Below are 21,310 nucleotides of genomic sequence, written 5' to 3'. Positions count from 1 at the left end.
ATAAATTACAAAATACACAACAAAATGCAAGACCACATACATGACAAACTAAATGACAAAATTCAAGACAAAATACACGACAATATATATGACAATGCATACTACAAAATAAAATAAATGATAAAATACACGACAAAATTAGATACATACGTACACATATAAAAACCAAATGACAAAATACAAGAAAAAATACTCGACAAAATCCATGAAACATACCGTATTTTCCGCACTATAAGGCGCACTTGTCACGAGGCGTGGTGGCGTGGAAGGTGACCGGACCAGAACGGAGGCAGGAGGCATGAAGGGAGAACTCAAATGCGTTGACGATCCATAAGTTTTATTTAATAAAATAAAAGTCGCCCAATACTCCGGGGCAAAACAGAACAATACAGAGTTCCTCCGGCACGAACTCAACAGGACAAGGCATAACAGACTAAAACAGGACAAGGCATAACAGACCGGGATTGTGAATAATGAGTAATGAACCAGCCCCCGCCAAACCCAAAATCCAGCCTTAAATAGCAGAACAGCAATCAGCTGATCTGCTTCAGCTTGAGTTCGGGGCGTGGCATACTGGTCGTCATGGCGACCGTGACAGAGCCCCCCTCTTAAGGGACAGCTCCCGAGGTCCCAAAAAAGAAAAAATTACTACCTCGCGCCCCGGAATGTTGACGATCGCGATTGGGGCAACCCTGCTCCCTCCTCCGAACACGCAGGAACGGGGAGAGGCAGGCGCCATCTGCGTCGGGCGGATCGGAATCGGCGCTCGGGAGGGGGGGGTCTGGTGGCCAACTGGACAGGGGATGACAGACAGGCAGAACCGACGAGAACAGGACAGATAAACAGGACAGGCCGATGCAGAAGAGTCGCACTCAGGACAGGCCGATGCAGAAGAGTCGCACTCAGGACAGGCCGATGCAGAAGAGTCGCACTCAGGTCAGGCCGATGCAGAAGAGTCGCACTCAGGTCAGGCCGATGCAGAAGAGTCGCACTCAGGTCAGGCCGATGCAGAAGAGTCGCACTCAGGTCAGGCCGATGCAGAAGAGTCGCACACAGGGGGGTCAGATTCAGAAGAGTCGCACTCAGGGGGGTCAGATTCAGAAGAGTCGCACTCAGGGGGGTCAGATTCAGAAGAGTCGCACTCAGGGGGGTCAGATTCAGAAGAGTCGCACTCAGGGGGGTCAGATTCAGAAGAGTCAGGCTCAGGGGTTCAGGTTCAGAAGTGGCGATTCAGACAGGACAGGCGGAATCAGAACAGGCAAGACATGAGAGGGTCAAAATCAAAACAGACAAGACATAAGAGAGTCAAAATCAGAACAGACAAGACATGAGAGAGTCAAAATCAGAACAGACAAGACATGAGAGAGTCAAAATCAGAACCGGCAAAACAGGAGGAGCGGAGTCGGGCTGGCAGGCAGCGGAGTCGGAGTCGGCCCGACGGGCAGCGGAGTCGGAGTCGGCCCGACGGGCAGCAGAGTCGGAGTCGGGCTGGCACGCAGGGGAGACGGAATAGCAGGCAATCGGCACGGGAGTCGGGCAGGCAGGCATGAGAGTCGAACAGGCAGGCGTCAATTCTTCCCGGGACCCCATTCGAGGCACAGCAAGGGCCACGACGGGCGGGGCCGTGGTTCGAACGGGCAGGGAAGGCCAACTCAGTAGGCGCCTGCCGAACTGCGCTCTCCAGCTCTCCCAAGTCGCGCTGGGATCGTTCGCTGAGTTCTATTTGTTGGCTGGTTCATTCTGTCACGAGGCGTGGTGGCGTGGAAGGTGACCGGACCAGAACGGAGGCAGGAGGCATGAAGGGAGAACTCAAATGCGTTGACGATCCATAAGTTTTATTTAATAAAATAAAAGTCGCCCAATACTCCGGGGCAAAACAGAACAATACAGAGTTCCTCCGGCACGAACTCAACAGGACAAGGCATAACAGACTAAAACAGGACAAGGCATAACAGACCGTGATTGTGAATAATGAGTAATGAACCAGCCCCCGCCAAACCCAAAATCCAGCCTTAAATAGCAGAACAGCAATCAGCTGATCTGCTTCAGCTTGAGTTCGGGGCGTGGCATACTGGTCGTCATGGCGACCGTGACAGCACTGGGTTATAGGGCGCACCCCGAAAAAATAGTTTTTGGTCCTATTTTTGACATACATAGGACGCACCGGATTATAAGGTGCTACAATGGGAACGTTGACAAAACAGTCAGTTAGTTCAGTCCAACTTATTACCCCCTTAACATTCCCAACGCTTGCAAAGAAGCAAATACGTGTCGAGAACACGTGCGGATGCGGTGTCCGTACGATGTCACTCAAATGCATCGTCCCATCATCCGGAAGGTTAAAGTCTTGGGATTCAAGAAATGCCAACCATTCCTTAGTATCTATTTTCTTTTTCGCTCGCAACTTTACTGTGCATATGACAATAAACACTTGGAATTTATTTAAATTTAAAAATAGACACTCCATTTCATCCATTATCTGCACCGCTTATCACAGAAACATCGAGTTCAGTCTGAAACAAGATACAGGGACAATATAAAACCCGGAGTAGCTCACCAAAGTCGTTGTGTTCATAATAATGTGCAGCCAATGTCCTCTTATATCCGTGAGGGTAGTAAATCCAGGAGAATAAAATATTTTCAAATACAGAATAGAAAAAAATGCTTTCTCTATGCCGTGAGCCACATGCTATACACATTCATCTTTTTCGGCCAATTGCAGGCTTTGTTTCGCCGTTCAAGCCAATGCCAGCCTGTAAATGATAAAAAGGATCCGCCCCTTGACCTCCGAATAACTTTAGCTAATAGTGATCGATTCAAATGATGATTGACACATTGGTTAGCCAATGAAACGCCGGTAAATAAATCCCATACACCGCGTACTACTTGGCGTTCGGGGGAAAATCTAGTCGGCGGCTGCAAGTTAGTTGGAAAACTTTGCAATTTTAAAATTGATCCATAAATAAGGCGCACTGTATTATAAGGCGCATGGTCAGCTTTTGAAAAAAATAAAGGCCTTTAGGTGCGCCTTATAGTGCGGAAAATACGGTACATGACAAAATACCTAATTTTATAATTGCATTTTTTTAATGTCATACATTTATGTGATACGTGATTTATTTATGTGTTCATTTATTTTTATGGCATTTACTTGTTGGTATTTTTCCATTCAAGTCATGTTACAGGACTACTATCGATACGCTGATACATTTCTAAAGTATTTTTTTCTTTTCTTCAGATGGACCCGGTGCAGAAAGCCGTGATGACGCATACTTTCGGACCCCCTATAGTGAGGACCAAGCGACCCATCATCTCCTGCAACGTCTGCCAAATACGATTCAACTCGGAGGTAAAGGGACAGTGTGTAATATTCGACCAATATATGTCACTGTATGTTGTAGTGCAACCGAAAACGAGTGCTACAGAACACGTGGTAAAAATACAAACTACCGAGACTCGACGTGACCGAACAACATAGTTTTTTGCTTATCATTCAAATCAAAAACCTTATTTTAAAATGGTTTAAATGCTTTTTCTACTGGGAGGCGCTATATTACACACGGTCCCGTAAAGGCAGGGGTGGGCCACATGCCGCCAGTCATGCTTTTTCATCCGGCTTGCATAACAAAAATGGCTGAAATATAATCAAATGTAATATAAAAGTAAACCAACTACTACTAATAAAACATTTTTGTTGGGTGTCAACTGTGTGTTTTTACAACAAATATTACTACAAAACACTGCAAGACTGCCACAAACTTACTACAAAACAGGGACCTAATTTATTGTGCATTTATTCTCACGAGAAAAAATACTATAGAAATACTATAAAATACTACCACAGTAATACTATGATGAAAAATACCACTACAGAAATATCACAACAGAAACACTACAAAAATACAACTACAGTAATATTACAAAAATACTAAAGAAATACTATAAAATGTTTAGAATAGAAATACTATAGAAATACTACAGACACACTACAAAATACTGCTGTGGAAGAACTTCAAAAATGCTTCAACAAAAATACTAACAAATACCGCTACAGTAATACAAAAATAGACCCACAGAAATATTAGGATATGAGTACTACAAAAAGTCTAAAGAAAAGAACAAAGAAAATACCACTATGGAAATACTTTAATAATACTTCTACAGAAATACTACAAAATACCACTATAGTAATACTATAATACAAAAATAGAACTGCATAAATCTTACGACATAAATAAATATTAAATCAGAAATAGTACAAAAATACAAGTACAGTAAAATTACAATTACAAAGATACTGAAGAAATATTACACAAATACTACCATGGAAAAATGACAAAACTACAACAGAAATGCGACTAAGGAAATACTTTAAAAATACATCTGCAGAAATACTACAAAATACTACTATAGTAATACCATAATACAAAAATACTAATAGAGAATATTACAATATCAATACTACAAAAATAATATGTATATACTATAAAAATTCCACCATTGAAATAATAAAAGGAAATACTACAGAAACAATACAAAACACAACTATAGAAATGCTAAAAATACTACTGCAGAATCACAACAAAATTATTAAAAAAAAAAACTATAGTAATAATAAAAAATACGACAGAAATACTACAAAATGTGACTGCAGAATTACTACAAAAATACTACTATTGATATAATACAAAATACTAGAGAAATACTACAAAAATCTGACAGCAGAAACACTACAAGATACTAAAAAATGCAACTTTCGTAAACTACAATACCTTATCGGCAAATTTAGTGCTTAAAACCTAGTATATTTTTGTTTTGTGAGTGTTTTCAAAACCACGAAACTATTAAAAGACAAATATGAATAATACCAATGTAGATATCTACATGTACTGTATATTCAATCACAAATGGAAAAAAATAATAGGTGTCCTGGAACAGTCCCCGGGCCATATTTTTTTACCCCTAAGCGGCCCACAATTTCAAATAGTTGCCCACGCTATCTTTAAGGTTTATATTTGTCACCTCTCTCGTGAAACTCCCGTGAAAGTTCATCGGTGTAAAAGGGGCGGCGCCAAATACACGTGATACTCTTCATTTAATGAGTGTGAAGCTTTCACAGATGATCAGCGACCAGCTGGTGACATTTGCTTTTGTGTTTAATGGATTATTTTATGAGCTCACTTGTCGGCGGTTCCGTTTTCGTTTGTTTTGTTTGTTTTTTTTACCGCCAAAACCATAAACGTCTCAGTCAGTCTTATTGCCTGCCAGGCGGTCAATAGTAAAAAAAAAATGCCGTACAAGTGGCGGCCATTTTATATGCGTCGAGGATTTATAACTACGATTTATATTACTTCATAAAATCTGGCTAAAACAGTGATTTCCATGTCAGCATCAAGTTGTCTAGTAAAATCTTCAAAAGTGTATATGATTAAGTCTTTTATTACAAACTGTATGTTTTACGCATTCTTACAAAGGGTGTCCCGATACAACTGTACCAACCTTTAAAGGGACAGTGTGTATTATTGAAGGTATCCTAGTGGTTAAGAAAAGAAAAACTTCAATACAAGAAACAAAAGTGATTTAGAAAGCAAGCAAAAATACATAAAACATGCATGTATTAAAAAACGCTTAGGTTGAGAAATTTGTATTTATATTACATGACGCGAGCCTGATACATTTGTCCACCATCTTGCTGCTACGGGTACCAAGAAAACCAAAAACCTTGTGAATGGCATGAAAAAGAATGGAAAGAAAAACTGTGTTTTGGTTCGGTCACTGAGTTTCCATAGTTTGTATTCCTAGCACTTGTTTCTGGATGCATGACAAAACACAGCGACATCTAGTGGTCAAATAATAAGCACTGTTGAAGTCATTTTACTATTTGAATGAAATTCAAAAGAATTCAGTCAAGTAACCCCTCGTTTTTCTCGGGGGGTGCGTTCCAAAAATTTCCCTTGATAGTAAAAACCCGCAAAAAAGAAACCTTTATTTACCGTATTTAGTTTCTGCAACCCTTAATGTTCAAACAGCCATACAATATTGGGAAAAAAAGCCTGTAATATGTCTGGAGCTGCAAAAAATGCAAAGCCTTATATAAGCCTTATAAAGTAGAATACTTATACAGTGTCTATACTACTTTAAATAATGTGTCCTGTGTGCCTTTTTACAGAAACCTTATATTTTTCTATTATTAAACATTTTTGAAAAAGTGCCAGGGAGCCACTAGGGATTATCAAAGAGCTGCATGCAGCTCGAGAGCAGGTTTAGCGGGTCGAGAAGTCCAACTTTGTTGGCGAGAGAAAGCATCTTTCTCTGCCTTTTGGTGCTATTGTGGGTCCAGAGCGTTTTGTTGACACTTGGAGATAATAAAAAGATTTGCCTATACATTCGTAAAGTAGGTTCCTTAAGATGTTTTACGTATGTGTACTACTCAGACTGCAATGTCGTTGATACAGAAGCAGACACAAGCAAAAAAGGGGCGGGAATTCATTTTAGCCAATCAGAATGCAGAACTCATTGCACGATAAATTCACAAAGTACCACGATAAGTAAACCGTGATACAGCATGGTATTATGTACAGTAATCCCTCAGTTATTGTTGTGGTAAATACACTTGCATTTGTAGAATAGATTTGCATACATGTAGAAATTTAGAAAGACTTGCTTACAGTTGTGGGAAAAGGTCGGGTAGACATCCTTGAAGATACGCTTGGCGACATTAAGTTTCCTTGAAGATAGCGTGCAAGGGACGGGACGCTCTGAACTTGATACGTGATACAGGACCGCCTTTTGGGGTGTAACCGAAGCTTAATCGTCACTACCAGCTTTAAAAACATTGTCATGTTCCCAGCTCTCTGAGATCTTCATTGACGCATCAATAAAGTTGTATCTCCCTCCACGAGGCTGGCTCCTGTCCATTTTCCTTATCCACATATGAGAAGACTTTTCTCTCGATTATCGAACCTCCAATTTCTCCAACATTATCGTGGTTGATGTGGGGCAAATTTACCTCCAGATGATCCATACCGACTGAGAGTATACAAATGTATCAAAATAAATACTATACATCTACAAATAAAAATACAGAACACATAATTGCAGTTAAATGAATGGTCTTTATTGTCATTATACAAAAGTACAACGAAATTGGAGGGCTTTTCCTTTCAGTGCAAGAAAGCGATGGCGAGCTACACATTACCAGATATCCTTTAATTGCTCTCCTATAATTAAAATACAACCGCCCCAAATGTAGCAGTTTCCCACAAGTTGTAGCTCCTGGTCATCCGTTTCATGGGTAATGGATATGGTATTGCTGAGATACAGGCTCTCCAGGGGTAGCTAGTGAGAGTTACTATGTAGCCGTTAGCAGTAGGCCGGACCTGAGGTACTGCTATTGGTTTATCTCGCGACGCCGCCTCGGTCTCTTCTCTGACCTGATAATAATCCACGAAGCACGCAAGGTGACAGGTGCTTGCTACACCTAAACAGGGCACAATGAAAATGTATTAGATAAGTATTACAGATCAATTATTATGGCCATGCAAAAGAACTAAGGAAGTGTTTCCCAGTGGTAAATTGTAATAGGAATAACTTCCTGCAAGTAAAAATGTATGCTACATATCACTGTCATGTTTACCCAAGACCTTAATGGGGAGATATTTGTCTCAAAAACAAATATATTTGTGATCTATTCAAGATCTAAAACTCAGATGTCTTGATAAATGCATATACAAGAATAAAAATTGCGCAGATGTAAATCACAAAATATATGTGTGGTCCTGCAAAATAAATGACTCACACCAGATTTTTCAATTTATTGGTACCAGAGAAGTTGGCCTTGAAAATTCTTAAATTTCTTTTCAATGTAATGAGATGCTAAAGCTACTAGCTGCTGCTGTTCTTCATTGACTTATGTGCTTGCCCCCACTGTTTGATTGACAGACTTCACCGCCCTATCACAGTCGCTTACAAAGACAGTCACGCCCACCTGACATCCACCCACACAACCTGTCCCCATGATAGCATTTGCTTTGCGCTGTCTGCTGCAGAACACAATGAACGATACGTTGATATGAAAGACAATAAAGACAAGACAATTCAAAATCCGCAACGCAGCAATAACCGAACCAGAAGTAGCGAGGGGTCCCGGACCTCTTGGGATCAAGAGGTCGCATGTTCGATTCCTGCCTCCTTAGTGTTATATGTTGAGGTGTCCTTGGGCTTGGCACTGAATCCCCTATACCCCCAATAAGCAGTTAGTTGCCTTGAATGGCTGACACTATGCGAGTGTGTGTGAATGGGTTAAGCGTGAAACACATTGTAAAGCTCTTTGGGAGGTCTTCATTGACTTGATAAGCGCTATATAAATACAGACTATTTACATTTTGCTCTAGGTTCAATTATTTCTATTCCAGATAATCAAACTTACTGTGCCCTTGCTCATCACAACTCAGAATTAGATCGCTATCGTCTGGCTACGAGAGAGTATTAGAATTCGTCTGACGAGAAGCGGTGTGAAGAAACCCAAGGAGTGAAGGGAACAGCAGCGTGTCTTTAAACTTACATTAAAGCTGATTAGGCAGTTTTTTGGTCCAATGGTGCAACGCCTGCTTGATGCAATGCGTCTAAAGGAAAAAGGGGGGGAAAGGTTTAAGGCTACAGTGTGTCTTATATAGCGATTTGAAGTGGTGTAAAAATACTTGATTTGTTTCAAGTCAAGTCAAGTCATGTTTACTTGTATAGCCCTTAATCACAGAGAGTCTCAAAAGGCGGCTCAGGATTACAATTACACCATCCCCTGATCTGAAACCAACATGCAGGCAAGGAAAAACTCAAAAACCCCAGCATGAGGAAAATCAAAAACCTTGAGAAGGGGCTACATAAGAAAGAGGTCATCTTTGAGGAAGATAATAATATATTGTGTATTACGTAGCTCTTCTTAGTGGTAAAAAACATTTATTAAGGAAAAGAATACAAAATTACATTACGTTGTTTTTAAAATACCTGCGGGTCATGAAATCTAAAAATTAAAGATCCATTAATATAACAATATATTGGGTAATATATTGGGTTCCAAGCAATACATTTTCTGATAAGGCTTTGTAGTCTTATTGTAGTTGCTTAGTGTTTTATAATGTTTCTGCTGTTAGATTTTTGTAGTATCTCCGTAGTATTATCAATATTACTGTAGGGTTTTTTTTGTAATATTTTGAAGATATATTTTAATATTTCCATTGTATTGTTTGTCATTTTTATTTTATTGTTTGTTATTGCAACATCCATTGCAGCTGTGTCTTCCTGGAAGGCGGATTACTTAATGCGGGTCCTTTATTCAGGTTTCTTTATCTTCCTCATGGTGAGGCTTTTGAGTTTTTCCTTGCCCTCATGTAGGTTTTAGATCAGGGAATGGTGTAAAATAGTCTGTAGTTTGCAATAATCTGTGGTCTGTGCAGCCCTTTGAGAAGTATTGTAATTAGGGGTTATACTGTACAAGTGAACATGACTAGACTTGACTAGTATTTTTAGAGTATTTCTGCAGCCCTAGCAGATTATAGATTAATTTGTAACTGATTGATTGATTTTCATATTATTTCTTCATCTTTATATTTTCAGATAGTTTTGGGTAGTGATTTTGGGTGGCACAGCGGTTGAGTGGTTAGCCCGTCCGCTGCACAGTTCTGAGTTCATGGGATCTAATCCTCCTGTGCGGGGTTTGCATGTTCTCCCCGTGCCTGCGTGGGTTTCCTCCGGGCATTTCTGTTTCTTCCCTCGTTCCCAAAAACATGCATGTCAGGTTAATTGGCCAGTCCAAATTGTTCCTAGGTGTGAATAAGCTAGTGCGACTGTCTGGCAACCAGTTCCCGATATCCCCTGCCCACTGCCCGAAGATTGCTCTCCCGCGGCCCTACTGAGGATAAGCGGTGCAGATAATGGATGGATGGATATTTGTGAACAATGGAATGTTTTTATCTGAACTTTTTTGTGGAGAACCTGATTCGACCCAACCTTAGCTCCAGCGGCCCCCAAGTCAATTGAGTTCAGGACCCCTGCTTTAAAGGGAGGGTAGGGGTCAAAGTTGTATCATGTTTTACCAATAAATCATTTCATTACATTGATTTCATGGAAAAAAATCTTAGTTACTATAGATTCTTCGAAATCACCAATGAAAGAGAGAAAGCTCCACAAAAGAATAGCTTTTCTGAACGCCGCCCTTTAATGATGTTTTAGTAGTTTGTTATTGCGCCCAGGCAAATGTGTCATCACATAAGAGGAACATCGATTACAGTGTTCCAATCTGCCTCACCGTCTGCTAAAGGCAACGGTATTTCTTGATGGAAACAGGCTTTTAATGTGAGAATCCAGGAAGACGATTTATGTGTTGGCTGTTTGACGTTTACAGCCACTGAGATCTTGTATACGTGTCTGGGCAAACGACTTTTAGTCATAAACCTTGGAAGAATTGCTGAGAATTTTCGTTCTTCTTCCGCATTGACTTGCATCACGGGTATGTCAGTTTTTAGAGTGACAGTGCATATTATTTAACCACTTGATGTCGCTGAATGATGTAGTGCAGGGGTCGCTGAACTTTTTAACGCTCAGAGCTCATTTTTGTTACTGATTAGCGTGAAGGGCAACCAAGTTGTTCTCCATCCATCCATCATCTGAACTGTTTATCCTCAATACGGTATTCAATTCATTGTTCTAAAAATAAGGCCTTAAATGGCATTAAAGTGTCTCATATCCGATTTTCGAAAGTCTTAAAAATGTGAACACACTAACAAGATTGTTGTTTTTTTTAACTAAAAAGATTTAGTAATATTTATCAATTGTCTTTTTTAATAATTCACCGATTTACTTTCGTGGCAACATCGCGTGACCGGAATAACAACTATCAAATCGGTGATGTGGTTTCAGTCGAGCCTTGTAGAGCAGACACATGTCTTATTGTAGGTCTACCCACAATATACATAGCAACTGAGGGGAGAGATGTTTACTTTGGACCATGGGAACATTTAAAACCGTGTACATATATTGGAAAGTGGACATCCGGCGACAGTTTTTTGCCATGGCTAAAAGCTGTGCCACGTAGTATGTACGAAGCACAATGTAATGTGTGCGAAAAATATTTATATTTTTTGTTTCGTTGGTTTTAATTGTGTTTTGTTGCCGACTCGGTCTTAAATTTTATTTTATAAGGAATTTAAAAAGTCTTTGAAAGTCTTGAATTGAACGTGCCTTAAGCTGTAGGAAGCCTGAACATTTTGTTCCTATATGTTCCTATAGTACGTTTTTACTATGTTATTACTTAGGATCGACCGATATGGGTTTTTCGGGCCCGATAGCGATTCGTATTAAGAGGAGGCAGATAACCGATATTTGGAGCCAATATTTGCTGTAAAACTTAAAAATTAGTGTAAAAAATGTTTAATAATGCAAACGCAAAATGAGTCATCTTTCATTTTCACATGACTAATAAGTGTGGTATTCCTCTGTTGTCTCCCAAAGCCACACAGTATTTGTTTATATGGGGAACTCCAATAAAGCTAGGGTCTCATTTACAATGGTGCTCTATTTACAGCGATCAGTGAACAACCACGTACAATAAACATGCACTACAACAAGACGACTATAGTACGCTATATGAAGCCTACTTTTAATGTCAAAACTTGAGATTGTATTAGGATGAAGAAAAGAACAGTGAGTCGCTAATTCGGTTTTCGATAGCCCTCGATAGCGGAGGCGCGGGCTTCGAAGATCTGCTTCCAAGATCTGCTTCCAAGATCGTCTCAGGAGGGAATCACGCTCCCCCTATGGTTAGAGACTCATTTATTGGAAAGCACAGGCATAGAACAACACATCGGATTGGCTTAAACAAGGTCACATGAATACAGGTAAAGAATCTGATTGGTTTAGACAGATAACACATGTTTAAATTAAGTGAATAATGTTGGTCGCTAGATGGCGTTCGAGTATAATGAATGAGCAATAAGCAAAGTGAAACTTTGTAACACAAAGCGTACAATGCGTCACTGAGAAGTCAAGGTAATGGCAAAGGGAGGCAAACTCTTCCCTGCACTTCCCAGCACCGAAGCAATGGACATCTTGATTAATAGTTAGCGGGCCCCAAGAGGATACAATTGTAATCTCTTCCCTGGACATCCCAGCACCAAAGCGAATGGCATCTTGATTAATTTTAAGTGGGCCCCAAGAGGATACAATTGTAATCTCTTCTGTGGACATCCCAGCACCAAAGCAACGGCCATCTTGATTAATTGTTAGCGGGCCCCAAGAGGATACAATCTTTGCAAGAATACAAACAGCACCTCGATATAATCGTTGGCGTCGTTAAGGTACTTTGGAGAATAAAAGCATACAAAGGCACGTACAAACAATAATCAAACTGTAATTTCCCTTACACCTAATTCAGTACAAATACTCGTGATCGTGAATATTATAGCGCTTAGCAACAATAGGTCACTTCCAGTGTTCGCATGAATAGGTCTTAAAAATGCATACCGTATTTTCCGCACTATAAGGCGCACCTAAAAGTCGTAATTTTTTTCAAAAAATGACCATGCGCCTTATAATACAGTGCGCCTTATATATGGATCAATATTAAGTCGCAAAGTCTTGCAACTAATGCAAGCAGCCGCCGACTAGATTTTGCCCCGAACGCGAAGTAGTCCGTGGTGTATGCAAGGATTTGTATACCGGCGTTTCATTGGCTAACCAATGTGTCAATCATCATTTGAATCGATCACTATTAGCTAAAGTTATTCGGAGGTAAAGGAGGCGGATCCTTTTTATCATTTACAGGCTCGCATAGGCTCGAGGGGCAAAACAAACCCTGCAATTGGCCGAAAAAGATGTGTCAATCATCAGTTGAATCGATCACTATTGGCTAAAGTTATTCGGAGGTAAAGGGGACGGATCCTTTTTATCATTTACAGGCTTGCAAAGGCTAAAGGGACAAAACAAAGCCTGCAATTGGCCGAAAAAGATGAATGTGAATAGCAAGTTCGGTTGTCTACGGCATAGAGGAAACATGTTTTACCATTCTGTATTTGTAAATATTTTACTCTCCTGAATTTACTACACTCACGGATATAAGAGGACCATGGTTGCACATTATTATTGAACACAACGACTTCGATGAGCTACTCCGGCTATACATTTTCCCAGTATCTTGTTTCAGAGTGATATTGATGTTTCTGTGATGGGTCTTTTTTTAAATTAAACTCAATTCCAAGTGTTTATTGTCATATGCACAGTAAAGTTGCGAGCGAAAAAGAAAATAGAAACTAAGGAATGGTTGGCATTTCTTGAATCCCAAGACTTTAACCTTCCAAATTATATTTGGAACGATGCATTTGAGTGAAATCGTACGGACACCGCATCCGCACGTGTCTACGACACGTATTTGCTTCTTTGCAAGCTTTCGGAATGTTAAGGGGGTAATAAGTTGGACTGAACTATCTGACTGTTTTGTCGACGTTCCCATTGTAGCGCCTTATAATCCGGTGCGCCTTATGTATGGAAAATATAGGACCAAAAACTATTTTGCGGAAAATACGGTAATTAAGAAAACGATGGCGTATTTGTTCTAATCACGCCTATCAATATTTTTTAATAAACACATTATATTATTATAGGAGAAAAGTGGGTTGATTTGTTTCAAGTCAAGTCATGTTTACTTGTATAGCCCTTAATCACAGAGATGGGAGAATCGAGTTGGGTTTGCAGTGGAAGGAAATATTGAATTTGCTGAAGATGTTGCGTCAGAAGAGATGGTAGGTTATAAAGAAGAGGGGCCTCAGAACAGAGCCCTGGGGTACTCCTGAGGTGACTGGATAGGGGTTCAGAGGAGAAGGACTTGAGTTGAATGAATTTAGTGCGGCAAGGGAGGTACCAGTAAAACCATTGGAGGGGGGTGTGAGACAGACCTTATTATTTAAATCATTTAAATATTTTTTTAAATGAATACAGGTTTTTTTCTTACCACTAGGAGGTACTAAATAACACACACTGTCGTGTTAAAAAATAAATTTAGTCAAGTATTTTTTTAAATGACATACGTGAAATATTTCAAATTGGAGAAAAAGGAGAAATACAAACCAAATACTGTTTGAGAAAACAATATTTGAGGTAGGGAGGTGTGTGTGATACACAAATATTGGAAATCTGAATCGAGGGGCCTTTTTTATTCTAAATTGTTGGTAAAAGACAGTTAGCGCAGTGACAGGTAGGGTAAATCGATTCATAGTTCTATTTTTTCGGCTGAAATTCCAAATTCCAAACGCCCTGTCCACCCCTATCAATACCAAACATCTTTTCACACACACATAAAAACGGATACCAATGAATGAATAAAAATATAGCGCAGAAATGTTCTCAAATCAATTTTAAGTTACACTGGAAAAAATACATCTTATTTATTAACAGTTAAAAAAAAGAAGCCGAGCCGAAATGAACCTTTCGGTGTAGGAAAATATTTTGATTAAAACTCCCACTAAAGCCCTTTTAAAGCTTGTCACTGTGACCACAAACCAAAAACATAAAATAGCATTCCAGCAACTCTCAGATATATCTCTCAAGCAGAGGCTGCCTGAAATAAAAATAAATAGTGACAATTGGGTGCTAAATTCTTGTCCTCTAAGTGCAGAAGTTTGGAAAGGACACAGGAGAAGAGTCATCTGAAACTTGTGTAACACTGCCCTGATCTTCAAGGGGGAAACTTAATTATATCCCTCACTTCGGTTCTCAAAAGGTCCGCGTCCCGAAAACAATTTGTTTACACCCGTATGACAGCATTTACACGCCGTGGATAAAATTAGGGTTCTAAATTTAAGCCTAAATAACATCTAGCAATAGGTGAGGTTTCAATCTTTGCCGGGGCACACCCGGGTTCAGTATTTTTTCAGAGATAGCAGACATAGGTGTTGTTTTCTTTTGCAAAATAAGAAATATGAAATACCGGATATAATTGGTAAAACAAGAGAGAATATTATAAGACCTTCATTTGCTAAAATGAAACACATCTTAACACCTCTCGCACAAATAAGGCGCACCGTGTTATAAGGCGTACAGTAAGCTTTTGAAAAAATGCAATGTTTTGAGGTGTGCCTTATAGTGCTGAAAATACGGTACAGACGCTGCCCGACCTACGAATGCGTTCTGGGCGATCGTTCGTAAATTGAATTTGTTTTGTAAGTTGCTTCAGTGCTATATTTTCTATGTTTAAGGGTTTTTAAGGCTTGTAAAAGTAACCTGTATTGTTATGTACTAAAAAATGAACATTTCATAAATTGAAATTCTCTATAAAGCTAACTCTCTATAAAGTTTAACTCAGTTTTGGGAGATGCGCTTAAAGAGGTCCTCCTCCGTGGTAAAAAGTGGCGAAAAAAGCGTTCCGACCATTTTCTCAACCGCATCAAGCTTTCTTATTCCACTTTTGTTTCAAATGAAACGGCTTGCCTCTGCCTTAAAATAACCGTATTGAATGGATGCACGAGATATTAAACAATAAAAACTTCAATGATCTTGCTAGCGATACAGTAGACGTTTTTATGATTACACACAAACCAGGAAGCAGAAGTCAGATTTCTTCTTCGGGGTGGATGCTGGGTGACCTCTGACAGTGCCTCGTGGCGGAATGAAGCACGACGATTTACTGTTCTCTACTTGGAAAAAGGTGCTCACAATACAAAATCTAACTTACAGCAATGTCCGGATATTTTTTTCGTATCTACCGTTTTGTTTACGTCGAATGGTCGTAAGTAGGGATCGTCTGTACAAGTTTTTGTATCTTAACTACGTAATTACATACCCTGTATTGCGTTAATCCCCAAGCCTGTTCATACCCCCGGTTGTTAAACAGAATTAAAAGTAGAAGCGACTAAATGATTGATGTGACCACTCTGGGATAAAAACGCCTCTCACGGATTCCCTCTCAAGTTACATGTCGTAACGCTAACATTGCCAATTCATCTCTGGCCACAGAGGACAAATTAGCCCACCGGCGGTAAGCATCGTGCTGCTGCAAAGCTGACGTCACGCCGTGCTGCATTAGCCGTCGCCACTGCAGAGCCACGGCGCTCTCCGTTCCCCAAATTTTGAGTTTGTCCCCTGCCCGTTCCCTTTCATCCTCTGTAGGGTTTACTGTATCGTTCTCTCCCCAGCTCGACACAATATTCCTCTGGCTGCAGCCTGTACCCCGATTTGCTCTTTTTTTCTGAGCCTTTGTCACTTTATAGATAAAACATCAAAGCGATTCCTGCTTGGAGTGAAAAAAGGATTTCTGGGACGTTCGCCCGCTTCCATTTTCTCCCCTTTAAAATCCCATCCAAGCCTCCTCAATCACGCTAATCCCTTTCCATATAGGGTTGCTGCTAGTTTTTTCAGCTTAGTTTTATCATAATTCAAGGATCTGACAGCTTTCTCGTCCTCGTGGCTAGCTGGCGTATCCTCGCGCCAATCCCTGCATCGGCCGACCTTCGTCGGGTGTGTTTACATGCACGGAATAATCAGGTTGAAATCAAAATTTGGGTTTTCAAACTAATTGGAGTAAGGTTTCAAATTAAAAACTACGTACAATGATTAGCGTTACTGCAAAATGGTAATGAATTACATAGATTTGTCACTTAATTTAAAAAGTAATTCCACTACCCTCCAGATTAAAGACACCCAAAAGTAGAGCATTTCTCTGTAAAATAACTAGTTACAAAATACTGTATATACTCTCATTAAAGCCCACCCCATAAAACTGCTTTTTTTTAGCCACATGATAAAATAGAAGAAAATGTGTACACCAACCTGTGGAAGCAGTAAAGCCTTCATATTTTTTGGCTAGGTAAAATCTTGGGAACTAGCAAATGAGCACTTAACCGAGACACCCCATATCCATTTTGCCTCTGGGCTTCAGACCACTCGAATATTTCCTTCTCCGTTTCTGGGTACTGTCTAAGACGTTATCTCTTTACTTCAAAATCATTTCACGCATTTTACCGTAAATTAAGTGCTCACGCTTGCCCCGTCTATTTCGTTGTTCCTGTATAAGCTACGGCCACATCCCAGGCACTGTGTACCATTAGCTATTGGTGACACACAACCAAATATTTGCATACATATTGCCCCTTGATTTCAGTATTTTATTTTATATTTCTAAACACAGCTTTGATGTGATTATATATATTGAAAGGGAGAATATCTCTATTGGGAGAAATTCAGAAATTCAATTATACTCTAACTGTATTTAGTTCTATTTTGTAGGCAAAAATAAAGAAAGCCAGCCTTTGTCAGTCATTGTTGGCTGATTGTGGGTTGTATGTTACATCACGAGCATAGGATGATGGAATCCATGATCTACTTTTGAAAACTAGTAGATTAACGCAGCAAGTAGAAATGATGGTAGAGGTACAATTGTATTAATGTGTTACAGTACTTGTTACCGAGAAAAGTGACTGCATTCCACGAATGCGTTCCTTTGTCATTAGTCCCAAAACTGTTTACATCCATGAGTCTGATTAACAACAAAATTTGTGTTTTTATACCAGTCGGTGTAATACATTTACATAACATAAGTGTACATGGCATTTTAAATAACTGAAAGACATTGCAAATATTGTTTGTTGATGCCCCTTGGAACATCCATTTGAACCTTGTCATCCTGGAAGGGGGATTACCTCAAGTGCAGCCCCTTCTCAAGGTTCCTTATATTCCTCATGTTGAGGTTTTGAGTTTTTCCTTGCCCTTTAAGATCAGGGGATGGTGTAATAATAGTCTAGTCTTTGCAGTCCTTCGAGACTCCTTGTGATTAAGGGATATACAAATAAACATGACTTCACTTGACCACTGGATGCCGCTGTATTGTGTAGTGCAACCGGAAATGAGTGCTATAAAGCATAAGGAAGAATACAAACTACGGAGACTCCAAGAGACTAAAACGCACCATTTTACTTCTCATGTTTTTTACCAGCCTTTTTTGGGTTTTGGGGGTTACGTACCAGCATATCGGAAGACAATTATATCAGCTACCTTTAGGTGAGGCTCATATTACAGTAGGTCAAATAAATGCAAGTTTCTTGACCTACTGGTATTTTAAAAAATGCTTGTTTATATGATTGATCATGTATCTTTACATTCAGTAGTTTTTGTTTGTTTTTTACCACTATGGAGCACTAAACAATACACACTGTCCCTTTAAACCAACAATGCCCTTCATGTCAATGTAATGATTGTTTTCTTCAGGAAAATTTATTGTTTATGAATTGTATTTATTTGATGTCTTCTTCCTGTGGATATAAAGGGACTCGAGCTCTTGACGCAGTTGTTTACGGGCTTGTGAAGCGTCATCCCCTGACTAATGGAGAGCTTTAGGAGGCAGCGGCAACCGGGTTGAGTTACACAAGCAGCGAGCTAAGCGTGCCAGTGTGTCATCAACAATCAGGATGAGCGTTAGGCGGCTAACTATCATCACAAGTTAATACTCGGGCTATTTTCAGCCGGGACTTGTGGGTTTCCTCTAATTATTTTCTCTGGCCATTCTGTGACCCCTCACCACTTTGTGCTTTGTACTTCGCAATCCTTGTGCATCGCAGTTTGAAAAAAATAATCAGCAATCCATTATCCCTGATTGCACATTGCTGCAAACAGGGACCAGCAGAAGGCAGTTTTGTCAGGGCTGCCTAAAATGAAATGCACGGTTAGTGGCAAGATCCATCATCCCTGAATCCCTAAGCAAAAAAGCAAATTGTGTGGTGCGTGGCGGATTGTTATTCTTTTCCTGTTCTGTTCAACCCAAAATAAACGGCACCCGTACTGCCACCATCCATTATCCCCAGTCAACTATTACTGTAAGCAATAATCGCAAATTAACCAACACTGACACCATGTAATGAAGTCCATCCATCCATTATCTGCACCGCTCATCCTCAGTATGTCACGGTCGCCATGACGACCAGTATGCCACGCCCCGAACTCAAGCTGAAGCAGATCAGCTGATTGGTGTTCTGCTTTTTAAGGCTGGATTTTGGGTTTGGCGGGTGCTGGTTCATTACTACCCATTCTTCACAGTCCCGGTCTGTTATGCCTTGTCCTGTTTAGTCTGTTATGCCTTGTCCTGTTTTAGTCTGTTATGCCATGTCCCGTTAAGTTCGTGCCGGAGGAACTCTGTATTGTTCTGTTTTGCCCCGGAGTATTGGGCGACTTTTATTTTATTAAATAAAACTTACGGATCGTCAACGCATTTGAGTTCTCCCTTCATGCCTCCTGCCTCTGTTCTGGTCCGGTCCCCTTCCACGCCACCACGTCTCGTGACAGAATGAACCAGCCAACAAATAGAACTCAGCGAACGATCCCAGCGCGACTTGGGGAGAGCTGGAGAGCGCAGTTCGGCAGGCGCCTACTGAGTTGGCCTTCCCTGCCCGTTCGAACCACGGCCCCGCCCGTCGTGGCCCTTGCTGTGCCTCGAATGGGGTCCCGGGAAGAATTGACGCCTGCCTGATCAACTCTCATGCCTGCCTGCCCGACTCCCGTGCCGATTGCCTGCTATTCCGTCTCCCCTGCGTGCCAGCCCGACTCCGACTCTGCTGCCCGTCGGGCCGACTCCGACTCCGCTGCCCGTCGGGCCGACTCCGACTCCGCTGCCCGTCGGGCCGACTCCGACTCCGCTGCCTGCCAGTCCGACTCCGCTCCTCCTGTTTTGTCTGTTCTGATTTTGACTCTCTCATGTCTTGTCTGTTTTGATTTTGACTCTCTTATGTCTTGTCTGTTCTGATTTTGACTCTCTCATGTCTTGTCTGTTTTGATTTTGACCCTCTCATGTCTTGTCTGTTTTGATTTTGACCCTCTCATGTCTTGCCTGTTCTGATTCCGCCTGTCCTGTCTGAATCGCCACTCTGAACCCGAACCCCCTGAGTCTGACTCTTCTGAACCCGAACCCCCTGAGTCTGACTCTTCTGAACCCGAACCCCCAGAGTCTGACTCTTCTGAACCCGAACCCCCAGAGTCTGACTCTTCTGAACCCGAACCCCCAGAGTGCGACTCTTCTGAACCCGAACCCCCAGAGTGCGACTCTTCTGCATCGGCCTGACCTGAGTGCGACTCTTCTGCATCGGCCTGACCTGAGTGCGACTCTTCTGCATCGGCCTGACCTGAGTGCGACTCTTCTGCATCGGCCTGACCTGAGTGCGACTCTTCTGCATCGGCCTGACCTGAGTGCGACTCTTCTGCATCGGCCTGACCTGAGTGCGACTCTTCTGCATCGGCCTGACCTGAGTGCGACTCTTCTGCATCGGCCTGACCTGAGTGCGACTCTTCTGCATCGGCCTGACCTGAGTGCGACTCTTCTGCATCGGCCTGACCTGAGTGCGACTCTTCTGCATCGGCCTGACCTGAGTGCGACTCTTCTGTAGAGGCCTGTCCTGTTTATCTGTCCTGATTTTGCCTGTCCTGTTTATCTGTCCTGTTCTCGTCGGTTCTGCCTGTCTGTCATCCCCTGTCCAGTTGGCCACCAGACCCCCCCTGCCGAGCGCCGATTCCGATCCGCCCGACGCAGATGGCGCCTGCCTCTCCCCGTTCCTGCGTGTTCGGAGGAGGGAGCAGGGTTGCCCCAATCGCGATCGTCAACATTCCGGGGCGCGAGGTAGTAATTTTTTCTTTTTTGGGACCTCGGGAGCTGTCCCTTAAGAGGGGGGCTCTGTCACGGTCGCCATGACGACCAGTATGCCACGCCCCGAACTCAAGCTGAAGCAGATCAGCTGATTGGTGTTCTGCTTTTTAAGGCTGGATTTTGGGTTTGGCGGGTGCTGGTTCATTACTACCCATTCTTCACAGTCCCGGTCTGTTATGCCTTGTCCTGTTTAGTCTGTTATGCCTTGTCCTGTTTTAGTCTGTTATGCCATGTCCCGTTAAGTTCGTGCCGGAGGAACTCTGTATTGTTCTGTTTTGCCCCGGAGTATTGGGCGACTTTTATTTTATTAAATAAAACTTACGGATCGTCAACGCATTTGAGTTCTCCCTTCATGCCTCCTGCCTCTGTTCTGGTCCGGTCCCCTTCCACGCCACCACGTCTCGTGACACAGTAGGGTCGCGGGGGTGCTAGAGCCCATCCCAGCAATGTTCGGGCCAATTAATCTGACATACATGTTTTGGGGAATTTGGGAGGAAACTGGAGTGCCCAGAAGAACATGCAAACTCCTCACAGGGAGGCTGCGATAGCTGGACTTGAGCCCTGAACCTCTGGATTGTGGGGCTGCGCGCTAACCACCCACCCGCTGTGCCGTGTAATGAAATCAACATTTAGAATTTGTTT

General features: G+C 41.6%; 1 protein-coding gene across 2 annotated transcripts in view; it reads left to right on the top strand.

Annotated features, from left to right (window-relative positions):
• LOC148364365 (zinc finger protein 385A-like) overlaps positions 1–21,310 on the top strand; it is a 67,781-nt gene that overhangs the window by 34,194 nt on the left and 12,277 nt on the right. For both annotated transcript variants that reach the window (XM_088338434.1, XM_088338433.1), the window contains exon 3: positions 3,239–3,349. In XM_088338434.1, coding sequence (XP_088194560.1) covers positions 3,239–3,349 — 111 coding nt within the window. The remainder of the gene's footprint in view (positions 1–3,238; positions 3,350–21,310) is intronic.

The sequence above is a fragment of the Urocampus carinirostris genome, chromosome 6 (genome assembly GCF_059441175.1).
Source record: "Urocampus carinirostris isolate Australia breed hairy pipefish chromosome 6, RoL_Ucar_1.0, whole genome shotgun sequence".
Lineage (NCBI taxonomy): Eukaryota > Metazoa > Chordata > Actinopteri > Syngnathiformes > Syngnathidae > Urocampus > Urocampus carinirostris.
Note: the sequence above shows the minus strand (reverse complement) of the source record. Positions and strands in the feature narration are given on the sequence as shown.